This window comes from Xiphophorus hellerii, chromosome 14 (assembly GCF_003331165.1).
Source record: "Xiphophorus hellerii strain 12219 chromosome 14, Xiphophorus_hellerii-4.1, whole genome shotgun sequence".
Classification (NCBI taxonomy): domain Eukaryota; kingdom Metazoa; phylum Chordata; class Actinopteri; order Cyprinodontiformes; family Poeciliidae; genus Xiphophorus; species Xiphophorus hellerii.
Genome location: NC_045685.1, coordinates 28,383,756 through 28,396,194, shown reverse-complemented (window position 1 = coordinate 28,396,194; position 12,439 = coordinate 28,383,756). Strand labels below are relative to the sequence as shown.

The following is a 12,439-nucleotide window of genomic DNA, read 5'->3' as shown; positions in this document are numbered from 1 at the left end:
GTTAGAGCTAGACGAATCGCTTTCGCCACCAGTTTGAACAGATTATCTCTTATAGATCTCTTTTAGGGTAATACCCAGGTCTCAGAGATTTTCCGGACCTGTTAGACAGAGAACTGGTCAGTAGTCAGCCCAAGAGAGTTGTGAGGAGTGGGCGGGGCTGGCTATTGCACAATAACAGACAGACGTCACGCCGTTATCTGAGCTCTGACTTCCGGGTCAGAGGAAGACGGAGTTATTGTCAAACTGGTTGGTTGTTCGTGCAGCTAAAGCCTGAAAGCGATGAGGATCTGCACCGTTCAACAGCCAAGACGATCCAGGCGTCATTCAGACCCAGATCTGAGTCCAGTCAGAGGACATTACGTCTCTGGTCCAGCTCCAGGCCAGGCTGGGATCAGCAGCCTGCCTGGCATCCACAAAGTGTTCTGGTTCTGACCCGGTATTCAGAGTCACCTGAAGCTCAACAGCTTCCTGTCATTGGTTCGCTCCCTCACCTTCCCTCCCTCCAACCAGCCATAATGTTTAGTAAATTAATCTGAAGTTCTCCTTACGTTGCTTCCCTTTATTTGTTAAGGCACCAACAAACTGGGCTTTGTTCAAATTTAAGCTACAATTTCACACAACAATTTTATCTCTTTGAGATGTTAATTAGTGAACATAGTTTAACTTATTTGGGAAGATAGTGAGGGGATGTTTCGTTTTGAACCTTTTCTCTCCAATAAAGGTTTTTTTTATAAGTTTTTAAAGTTTTTTAAGTGTTACCTGTTGATTGATTTGTGCCTCAGTGTGTCTCCCCTTTGGAGTTCATGTGCTCACAAACAGCAGCGTGAGATCAGATGGTTAGAGCGGTTGTCTTGGGAGCACAGCCATAGTGTTGCTGGGTTGCCAGTTTTCTGGTTGCCTTTGCCACTCTATTGGTTTATAGTTCATAAATTTACACCTCAGTTGGGTTTAAGTGCTTTGTGGATAGAAACTATCAGCACAGCATTTATTTTTAGCCTGTTTAGGTAACAAACTCTTGTTAGAGTCTTAATCAGTTTTGCTCGTACAAGTGACAAAGTCTTCTGTAGAGAAATGTTGAAAGCACAAATATAGATCCTCTGGACGTTGTGTTCGGCTCTCTCTCTCACTGCACTCTTCTTATTTCCATGTGGGAATTGATCCAGATTCACCTTATTGTTTTTAAATTACAGCCAATAGCGCCACAGTGTGGCATTATCTAAAATGACACCAGTCAAACCAATATGATCAACAACTGCTGGGGAAAAGTTAGCCTTCCTGTTTACTCTGGAGACTCCAGTACAGACTGGACCTGATGACATCATCAACCCAGCTGTGAAAAAATGGCGACCAAAATATAACAAAATGTAAATTAATGAAGTAATTATGAGTTTCTGTATCACAAACAGTAATTTTTTAGTTGATAGGAAAATGACAACATATTTAGGCCAACATGTTGAACATGCCGTGGGCCCAGAGCCGGGCTGTAACAGCGACCAATAAACAGATAAAATAATAATAAATCTGTCACCAGTTACTGTACATAAAGCCAGAAGGTTCTGAAAAGTGGATCAATATTTCATCAGTCACTAAGTTTGTAACATAACCACTATGTTTGTTTTTTCCTAAATAAATACATTAAAAAGTAAATGTATCAACCTGTCGTGTAGAACAGTTGCTGTGATTTCATTGTTAAAAAGTATTCCAATTTCCACTGGTTATAACTGATTTCGGGTAAATCCTGATGTTTTCAGGTGTGTGTGAAACAAATTAGTAATTAAAAAGGGGCGTGTGCGTCTGCGCAGGAAGGCGCAAGCAGGGAGGAAGACGCTCACGTGGGATCTGTGCAGCGGGAGTTTTGACTTGTCTGAACGTTTAAAACCAGTAAAAATCAAAGGAAAGACATAAAAACAGCTATCAAAGTTCGCCCCGTGCCACAGATAGTATTTTAGGAACTGGATCGGAGTTTGCACCCAGGAAACGACGCCCGGTGCAAGTGGACGCCGCCAGTGCGAGAGGACGCCACCGAGGGGAAAGAGAAACGCTCCCGGTGAGATCTGGACTGTACTTTTCTTTTTGGGGATTTTTGGTGGTACCACTCTTTTTCCGTATCTTTTTGGGGAGCGGTTTTGGATGTTAGGATTTTTTATTTTGGATCGGGACTTGGGGAAATACTTCCAGGACTTTGTTTATTTTTCGAGGATATAGAACTGCTTTATGGACAATAATCTCTTTGAAAAAAGGATGGGAAAATTTTTGGACATTTAATTAATTAGGTCTTTTGCTGATTCAAACCGAGTAACCATAGTTATTTTTTGAGGGAATGTGGTTATCAATCTATTTATCAAGATAACTATTATTATTTCGTAGTATTGTAATTCTTTTTGAATAAATCATTGTTGCTAAAGATCAACTTATTTTCTTATTGAGTGATTGGGTATTTATTTATTTATTTTAACAAATTAATGGGGTAGCATACCTTACCTGATTCCTGGGACAGATCTCCCTTGTGTGTATTTGTAAGTTCTGCTTTAAGCCGAATGTAACAAAATGGTGGCCAGTATGGGGACCAGGATAATATAATTTCAGGTTTTGTGCTACATTAGATGACACAGTTAAAGAGAATCCTATAGTAGATTTGAATGTATTTGTTTTGAGTGCTTTTTTTTGCAAGATGGATGACATAGCTTCTCAATCACAACATACTGAGGAAAGAGATGCTGATGAGAATGAGGAAGAAAGTGGAGCAGGTCTTGTAGATCAGGAAGAGACATTTAGCAACAGAGAGGGAGACGCCTGGGTTACAAGGAGGAATCCTGTAGGTGAATTAACTTCTCTAATTAGCTCCCTTTATGTATCAGATAATGAAGTTGAAGAAAGAGAGGATGACGAGGAAGACTATCTCACTATGTCAGACATTAATGGTATTAGGAATGATTTAACCAACATGGGGGTTAGGATTACCTCATTGGAAGAAGATTTTCGGGCATCTGTAGACAGTGCTTTGAATAGGGAGCAAAACATCAGGACATATATAGATAGAAATATTGAGGCCCTGCAGCAATGCATAGACACCGCCTTTAAAGACTTTGAAGCTAAGGTTGTAGATTGTTTGCTGCGACGGGATGGGAAGTGGAAGGCTGAAATCGAGAGGCTGAAGCGCGCTAGACTCTCTACAGAAATTCATTCCCTTGATAGTGTCAGACCAAGTCTCCCCATGCCTTCTGGTCATCTCTCTTCTACCATGAGGTATGTTTTCCCTGAAACATCATCTCCACCTTTAGCCCTACCTGTACAAGGAGTACCACAAGGAAGTCTTGGACTTTCACACCCCCAAAGATCGGACCAAACTACTGCCTACATCCCTCCAGGAACGGTTCCAGTCAGGCCATCAACAGACAGTGGTATAGTAGACCTCCCAGCACCAACCTCTCACCTGGCAGTTCCTTCATCAAGCAGAACATCTGTGGTTTACTCCAAGCCCCCTGTGCACTTGGAGTTCCCGACATTTGAGGGTGCAGGAGAAGTTTCTGATGTCTTAAATTTTATTGATCAGTGTGAGACATTTCTAACAGTAAGGCCTCTGGCTGATCCTGAATTATTGGGAGCTTTAACAGCTGTCTTAAAAGGCTCTGCTCGGTGTTGGTGGAGTGTGGCTAAAAATAAGATTCACAACTGGCTTGAATTTAAAAATGCTTTTTGTGCTGCCTTTCTACCACCAGACTATCTTTCAGAAGTGGAAGAGAAGTTAAGAGATATGGTCCAGTTGCCAGAGCAATGTCTAAGAGATTTTGCCTTTGAGTATCAAGCACTATGTCTAAGATGGAAGCCAGACATCAGTGAGACCGAGCTGGTGAGGAGGATTTTAAACAACTGCAATCCCAAGCTAGCTGGCTGTCTTCGTGGCACAGTCACCTCTATGGATCAATTAATAAAGGTGGGATCTCAGGTTGAAAAAGACTGTGCTGGTGTTAAAATTTACTGGGGGAAAGTGGATCAGCACAAAGCCAAAGGAAAATACCCAGCAAGATCTAAGGGAAATCCCAGAAAGCCAGCCGACTCTGTATCTGTTGTTCAGCGAGGCCCGGGTTCCTCCCTCCTTCATGTTCCCATAGAGGTGCGCGACAGGATGTACAATGCTGTGCTGGATACAGCATGCACCTATTCCCTGATGAGAAATAGTCAGTGGAAAATAATTGCTAGAGAAGGGGAGGTTTTGAAGCCAGCTGACAACCAGAAGTTTGCACTTGCCAATGGCAAAACCTACAGTGCTTTAGGGAAAGCCACAATCATTTATGGTTGGCATGGGATGATGTGGTCGTTGGAGACCTTTGTGGTGGAGGATAATAACCTCACCTTTCCCATTATCCTAGGTCTCGACTTTTTGTCCAAAACCTCTGCCATCATCAACCTGGGTGACCACACCTATGGGGTAAAAGGGCCAAAAGGTTATACCTTTTATCCTTTTTCATTTTCAGCTGCTGCCAGAACACCTGTGCATGATAGTCATTCTCCCCTAAATCTGATCTTGGCTCTGCCAATGGAAAAGGACAAAGTACCAAACACAGAGTCATATCCCATGAAGATAAAACATCCTCCAGAAGTCCAGAAGGTTTTGGAGGCCTGGCCATCTGTATGCTCGGATACATTGGGCAGAACATCTGTGGAAGAACACAGAATAATGACCACAGATGAAATACCCATCCGCTGCAGAGCTTACCGGGTGTCTCCTTTCAAGCGGCAAGTAATAAAAGAACAGATTGATGCTATGCTAAAGGATGATATTATAGAGCCATCACAGTCTTCATGGGGATCCCCCGTTGTCCTTGTTCCTAAGCCAGACAAATCTTTTCGTTTTTGTGTGGACTACTGAGCTTTGAACTCCAAAACGCTTCAGGATGCTTATCCCATGCCCATCATCCATGAGCTGTTGGAGTCAATGACTGGAGCAAAAATTTTCAGCACTCTGGATTTGAAGTCTGGATATTGGCAGATGGCAGTGGCAGAAGAAAGCAAGGAAAAAACTGCTGTTATTACCCCTTTTGGACTTTATCAATTTAAGCGCATGCCATTTGGATTAAAAAATGCAGGAGCGTCCTTTCAACGTTTAATGGAGAAAGTTTTAGGAGAGCTACGGGGAAAGATCTGCTGTGTGTACATCGATGATGTGATTGTTTTCTCAGCCTCAGCCGAGCAACACCTGAAAGACCTGGATACAGTATTTGCAAAGCTCCATAATGCCAATCTGTCCCTCAATCTTAAGAAATGCAACTTTTTCCAGCGAGAACTCAAGTTCCTGGGACACATTGTATCAACGGAAGGCGTTCAGGTGGATCCAGAAAAAACCCACGCCATTATGGTTTATCCGACTCCAACTAACCAGAAAACACTTCAGAGATTCCTCGGAATGGTTGGTTGGTACCACAAGTTCATCTCACATTTGGCAGAAATAGCTACACCTCTTTATCAACTACTCAAAAAAGATGCTTGGTGGGAGTGGACAGTGGACTGCCAACGTGCCTTCATGATGCTGAAGAAAGCTTTGGTGGAATCACCCATACTGGGGCAGCCAGATTTCGAGTTACCTTTCGAAATACATACAGATGCCAGTGACGTTGGTCTGGGGGCCGTCTTTGTCCAACCAACTCTGGATGGAGAAAAGGTTATTGCTTTTGCTTCAAGATCATTGAAGGGAGCAGAGCTGAACTACTCCACCTCTGAAAAGGAATGCTTAGCAGTGGTTTGGGCAGTGGAAAAGTGGAGACACTTTGTAGAGGGTACAAAGTTTACCATTTACACTGACCATGCTGCACTAACCTGGGCATTTAATTGCCCCAGAACTAGTTCTAGGTTAACACGCTGGGTGCTGAGGTTGCAAGAGTTCAATTTTGAAGTACAATATAGAAAAGGAATGCACAATGTAGTGCCTGATGCGCTGTCCCGAGCAATGGTTACTAATCCTGCTGGAACAGCACAGGTAGCCCTGAATTCTGCTAAAACCTTGTTAGGTTTGCCCCTATCATTTACGGAAATCAAGGAAGCTCAGGAAAAGGACTCAGACCTGATGGAGATGGTTCAGGATCCGAGATACCAGAGACCTGACAAGATCTCCTTCTACAAAGTTCACGATCTCTGGTACAGGAAGACCCCACTAAAAGATGGAATCAAATATCAGCTGGTGATTCCCAAGTCTTTAGTTCCTCAATTTCTACAGTACTTCCATGATCGTCCATTGAGTGGACATCTGGGCAGGCTAAAGACACTCCTCCGGCTGTTAGAAGTAGCATGGTGGCCGTCAGTCCGTAAGGATGTGTGGCAACATGTAAAGAACTGTGCAGTTTGCCAGAAGTACAAACCAGATAATCAAGCTCCAGCTGGCTTTCTGCAGCCGACACCGCTGACTGAACCCTGGGCAAAACTTGGGGTGGACTTGATGGGACCTTTTCCCCGCAGTAAAAAAGGAAATGTCTTCCTTTTTGTGGTGGAAAAAGTGGGTGGAAATGTTTTCTGTAAGAGACAGCAAGACAAAGAAGCTCATCACTATCCTCCAGGAGGAGATATTTACTCGTTTTGGAGTTCCACAAAGTCTTGTGTCGGATCGTGGGCCCCAGTTTACCAGTCAAGAGATGGCCAGTTTTTGCTCTTTGTGGGGGGTAAAGCACCATTTTACCACCAGCTATCATCCTCAATCTAACTTGACAGAACGAGCTAACAGAACTATCAAAACAATGATAGCCTCATTTGTTGGACAGCATCACAATCAGTGGGACCAACATATAAGGGAGTTTCGTTTTGCCATAAATAGTGCTCAACATGAAACCACAGGGAGAGCCCCTGCGGAGCTTATGCTGGGACGTCGACTTCAAGGGCCATTGGAGAGGATGATAGCCAAACCACCATCACCTCAGCAACCCATATACAAATTGTTGGAGCAACATAAGGAGATGAAAGAAGAAGTCAAACGGAAAGTTGGGATAAGTCAAACCCGACAAGCCAGATACTACAATGCCCGGAGGAGAGGTGCACAATTCCGGCCGGGAGATTTGGTCTGGGTAAGGTCCCACCCACTTTCCAAAGCAATAGACAGTTTTTCCTCAAAGCTAGCGCCAAAGTGGTCAGGACCAGCTACAGTGAGGAAACAGTTAGGCCCAGTAAACTATCAGCTTCAGTGGAAAGGCCAGGACAATGGAACAGACACGGTTAATGTGGTTAACTTAAAGCCTTATTTTGGAGTTCAACCTCCCTTGCCTCCGGTTGGGGGGGGGGGGATTGTAACATAACCACTATGTTTGTTTTTTCCTAAATAAATACATTAAAAAGTAAATGTATCAACCTGTCGTGTAGAACAGTTGCTGTGATTTCATTGTTAAAAAGTATTCCAATTTCCACTGGTTATAACTGATTTCGGGTAAATCCTGATGTTTTCAGGTGTGTGTGAAACAAATTAGTAATTAAAAAGGGGCGTGTGAGGAAGACACTCACCGTGGGATCTGTGCAGCGGGAGTTTTGACTGGTCTGAACGTTTAAAACCAGTAAAAATCAAAGGAAAGACATAAAAACAGCTATCAAAGTTCGCCCCGTGCCACAGATAGTATTTTAGGAACTGGATCGGAGTTTGCACCCAGGAAACGGCGCCCGGTGCAAGTGGACGCCGCCAGTGCAAGAGGACGCCACCGAGGGGAAAGAGAAACGCTCCCGGTGAGATCTGGACTGTACTTTTCTTTTTGGGGATTTTTGGTGGTACCACTCTTTTTTCGTATCTTTTTGGGGAGCGGTTTTGGACGTTAGGATTTTTCTTTTTGGATCGGGACTTGGGGAAATACTTCCAGGACTTTGTTTATTTTTCGAGGATATAGAACTGCTTTGTGGACAATAATCTCTTTGAAAAAAGGATGGGAAAATTTTGGACATTTAATTAATTAGGTCTTTTGCTGATTCAAACCGAGTAACCATAGTTATTTTTTGAGGGAATGTGGTTATCGATCTATCTATCAAGATAACTATTATTATTTCGTAGTATTGTAATTCTTTTTGAATAAATCATTGTTGCTAAGGATCAACTTATTTTCTTATTGAGTGATTGGGTATTTATTTATTCATTTTAACAAATTAATGGGGTAGCATACCTTACCTGATTCCTGGGACAGATCTCCCTCGTGTGTATTGTAAGTTCTGCTTTAAGCCGAATGTAACAAGTTGTAACAGTGACTGTTAACCACAGAAGTGACTTGGTGGACATGAAGCACTTTATGCTGCCATGGAAGGACACAGTCCTCTTTGACCTTTAACCTCTCTGCTCTGTCTCCTTTTCTACAGTCATCACAGGTTTTTCTGGACTCAACGTCACTCTGAATTGTACAACTACTGAGAACAAACCTGTCGCTGTGGAGTGGCGCAGAGCTGATCTGGGGGATGAATTTGTTCTTCTGTACAGAGACGATCAGATTGATTCATCCATCCAGCATCCAGGTTACAAGAACCGAGTGGATCTGGCAGACAGACGGATGAAGGATGGAGACGTGTCTCTGGTTCTGATGAACGCAACGACTAACGATAATGGAACATATGAATGTCGAGTTCAAAATCAAGGAAGCCTGGATGCTAAACGGATCAGAACCATCAACCTGCATGTTTCTCCTCATCCTCCTCCAGGCGAGTGAGTTGAACTCTGGATCAGAACCAGCATCTTCCTGGTTCTGGATCCCAGAGAAATATCTGGGATCAGATCATTTGTTTAACTGATTCTAGTTCTGTCTTTGTCTGCAGGAGACAAGAACTCAGGAAACCAGGACGGATCCGTGGGACTGATAGTTGGTCTGATTGTGTCTCTGCTGGTGTTTTTGTTCTAATCTATAGAAAACAATTTGCTTGTTTAATGCAGAAAACCTCAGATCCTCCAGTTAATCTATAGATGAATGAATGCCTTAATCCTGTAAAGATAATTTGCATCAGATTATTGTTGCTGTTGGTGATTTTCTGATCGATCAGCATGAACTGATTTCCTCCTGCAGGCTGTTTCCTCCCTGCTCTGATGTTTCAATAATCACAACTGATCAACTTTCTGATCTCATCAACATTATAAAACTATTTTACCTGTACCATCAACCATGGACTGAAATGCTTTATAAGTCAGATTTTCTCATTTCTAACCTGATCCAGACCTGAACTGATCCTGGATCCTGGATAGAATCAGATTATATCTGTAAAATCTTTCTTCAGATTAGTCCAGATTGATTTTTAATGGAGATTTAAATTAGTTTTGCTTTGCTGTTTATCGTTTACATATTTCACATCAGTGGATTGTTCTTCATTGTTCTTCACATTTAATCAGTGAATCTGATGAACATAAAATGTTTCCTGGTAATTTTAGTAATAATCTGAGTAAAATCCTCCTTAAAGAGCCTTGAAAGGCTGTAAAGACATGAAGCATCATCAGGATCCATGTCGGCACCAAGAGTGAAGAGAAAAATGTTTGAAATGTGGAAAGAAAACATGAAGAACAACCTGATCATCATATGAAGAATTTTATTTCATTGAGATTTTTTCTGCTTTCTGTTCATATTTATTCTGACCTCACTGTGTTTTCATTTGATTTACATGTTTGTGTCTTTTTATTGAAATGTTTTATGTTCTCCAGTATTATGGTGGATTAAAGTCGGATAAATTTCACTGATTCAACTTGAATGAATTGAAATAATTTGGGATTTAGTTTGAACTTCAACATGAATAACTCCTGACTGCATTTGGACTGTAAAACAGTTGATATGTGACACCAAACAGAAAGTTTGTCTGAGCATCCTGACCGTCAGCCAGTGTTTCCTCCTCCTGCTGACAAAGACGAGCAGCAGGAAAATGTTCAGTGATCCAGGCTGTTAGGAAGGAAACACGGAGAAACCAGGTGGAGGCTGTTATGCTGCACCAGGTTCCACAAACCAGACAATCAGGGACATTTTATTTCTGCTTCTGTTTTCTGAGAAGGTTTAGATCCGGACCAGGATCGTCTGCATGGAGTTTGTTCTCCCTGTGGATCGGTTCTGGTTCTGGTTCTTCAGCTTCAACTGGGAACGTTAAGCTGTAATCTGAGCTCTGACTTCCTGCTGAATGAAAATGTTGGCTTGTTCCAGAAATAAATGTGTTTGTAGCCATAGTCACTATTTAACCTTCAGTTAAAACACAGAAACCAAGTGAACAGCAGCAGAACTCGGAGCTTTCAGGTCCGTTTACTAGTCAGCAGAACCACATCAGTCAGAGGAAGTTTAAGAGTCACATTTCCAGATTTACCAGAAACTCAGATACTAAAAACTAGACGTGATTTTGTTCAAAGATTTCAATCTATGTGATTAATGAATAGAAAATACTGTGTTAAAGTTTCAGCCCTAATCCAGGTTAATTTAAACTGATAAGAAACCAAAACAATAAATATATTAACATTAATAAGAGAAATAAATCAGCACCAAACATAAAGACTGGACATCATGTCCATGACCAACAGCCACAAACAGCGACTTCATCCAACATTAAGATCATAAACAGTAACTGACCTGCAGATTCATTATTTATTAAAGCTTCAACAACTTAATAAAACTTTAAATGTGTTCAGCCAAATGTAATAAAAGTTCCTGCAGAGCCGAAGATCAGTGACAGTGAGGCCTGGTGATGATTTATTAATAAAAACTGATCAAGTTCAACCAACCAGGAACATGAAGACGGATGAACAGAGAATCCAGACAGGAAGAAATAAAAAGCAGGAGTTTAAATAACTACTGAGACTGAACAGAACCAGAACCACACTGTAAAACCAAACCAGTTATCTTTACTAAAGCAGCTCATGGTGGGAGATTCCTCTGGTTTTTACTCATTAAAAAACGAATAAATCTAAATCTCTCTAGAAAATAATGTGTTCAAGATCATCACTGGTAAATAATCCTGGTTTAGAAGGTTTATGAGTTTATCATGTTTATTAGGAATCAGGATTATTAAATGTATATTATAACTATAATCAGTTTGTTTTTTAAATATTACACAATAATTGTTTTTTTCTTTTTATAAAGACGACAATTCAATTTATTTCTCAGAAATTTATTGTAAAAATAATGCAAAAGTAATATTTTCAGTATATAAAGTAGAGTAAACATTTCACCAGATAACTAAACTTTAAACATCAGAAATATTTTATTTCAAAGATCCAAACATTTAAATCCAAACTGAACAATCTGATTCTTTCTCCTTCTGCTCTAATTATTGATTATCTGTTGATGTTTCTGATTTGATCTTACAGTCTCTGTATTTTCTCCTGATTGCTGCATCTGATCAGGTTTTGTGTCGTTGATAACACAAAAACATGAAACTATGGCAACACACCAAGCAAACACATCAATGCTGCAAAATGCAACAACAGAAAAATGTTCCAACCAGAGAAACAATCAGAGGAAACAGAAGCAGAAACCAAGAAAACAGAAAGAAAGAAGCTGAAGCAGAAAGTTCAATAAAAACTACAAACATTTTTCAGACGCAGAGAGTTTCTAATAATCTGAATCACTTTTAGAGATGAACCACAAACTGTTTAATAACAGGAGATTTTTAATAACTCCTGCTATTAAAATAACAGTTATTAAAACTTTGAACCAATTCATCTTCAGTTTAGTTTGATTTATGAAGAAAGTCCAAGTTTATGAATATAGAAATCTGAAAGATTTTAGTTTGTATTAAATTTAGAATGACTAAAAGTGAAACTAGTAGAAGTGCACATGTTTCATAAATCTGCTTGTAAATCATCTCCTGGTTGATCAACATATTGATCATGATCAGATTTATTCATTCTGCTAGAAAATGACAAACATTTTGAGTCACAACTAAAGTTTTTCTAACTAAAGTTCAGCCTGACGGAGGAATTACTGCAGGAAGCTGAAGGTCCGACATCCTGTAGATGTTTGGTTCTGACAGCAGTTTGGACATTATTGATCATTTATTTAGTAAATTATTGATCCTTCATTAGTGCGATCGGCTCCAGATAATATTTCAAAGAAGCAGTAAAGAGGAAACTGACCTGCAGCGTTTCATGGCGGCCCACTGATCCTCCTGCCTGCTCCTCCACGTTGCCAGGTTTGACTCTGTCCTCCAGTACACTCTGTACTCTGTGACCCAGCAGCTCTGACTCCGCCCACTCTGGAAAACACAGGTGGAGCTGCTGCCAGGTGAGCAGCTCAGGTACAGGCAGAGACACGAAAACGTCAAACATCCAGGAATGTTTCAGTTCACAGCAGAAAAAAGATCCTGAAATAACAGAAACAAAAGAATCATCACCAGAGATCTGATCAGGTAAAGTCAGAGAGAAAAACTCACTTATTGGTTACATATTGACTCAGTTATTGGTTACATATTGACTCTGATCACCTGGGAATGATTTACTAAACTCACTGAAGAATGTGAAGGTCACAAACTG

The 12,439-nt window shown here is 41.0% G+C and overlaps 5 protein-coding genes across 5 annotated transcripts in view; 2 read left to right on the top strand and 3 right to left on the bottom strand.

The window, feature by feature from the left end:
- The window catches only part of LOC116732657 (coxsackievirus and adenovirus receptor homolog), an 11,735-nt gene extending 2,064 nt beyond the window's left edge, over window positions 1–9,671 (top strand). Inside the window, exons 2-3 of the mRNA XM_032583008.1 lie at window positions 8,314–8,649; window positions 8,764–9,671. Of these exons, the coding sequence (XP_032438899.1) occupies window positions 8,314–8,649; window positions 8,764–8,846 (419 nt within the window). The 3' untranslated portion in view covers window positions 8,847–9,671. The remainder of the gene's footprint in view (window positions 1–8,313; window positions 8,650–8,763) is intronic.
- The window catches only part of LOC116732561 (muscle M-line assembly protein unc-89-like), a 444,643-nt gene that overhangs the window by 187,042 nt on the left and 245,162 nt on the right, over window positions 1–12,439 (bottom strand). The gene's annotated exons all lie outside the window — the stretch shown is intronic.
- Window positions 1–12,439, top strand: part of LOC116732604 (high affinity immunoglobulin gamma Fc receptor I-like) — a 218,664-nt gene that overhangs the window by 151,184 nt on the left and 55,041 nt on the right. The window lies entirely within an intron of this gene.
- LOC116732605 (high affinity immunoglobulin gamma Fc receptor I-like) overlaps window positions 1–12,439 on the bottom strand; it is a 185,917-nt gene that overhangs the window by 136,597 nt on the left and 36,881 nt on the right. The window lies entirely within an intron of this gene.
- Window positions 1–12,439, bottom strand: part of LOC116732648 (butyrophilin-like protein 8) — a 27,991-nt gene extending 15,552 nt beyond the window's left edge. The window contains exon 1 of the mRNA XM_032582996.1: window positions 12,044–12,439. The gene's annotated coding sequence lies outside the window, so the exon portion shown is untranslated. The remainder of the gene's footprint in view (window positions 1–12,043) is intronic.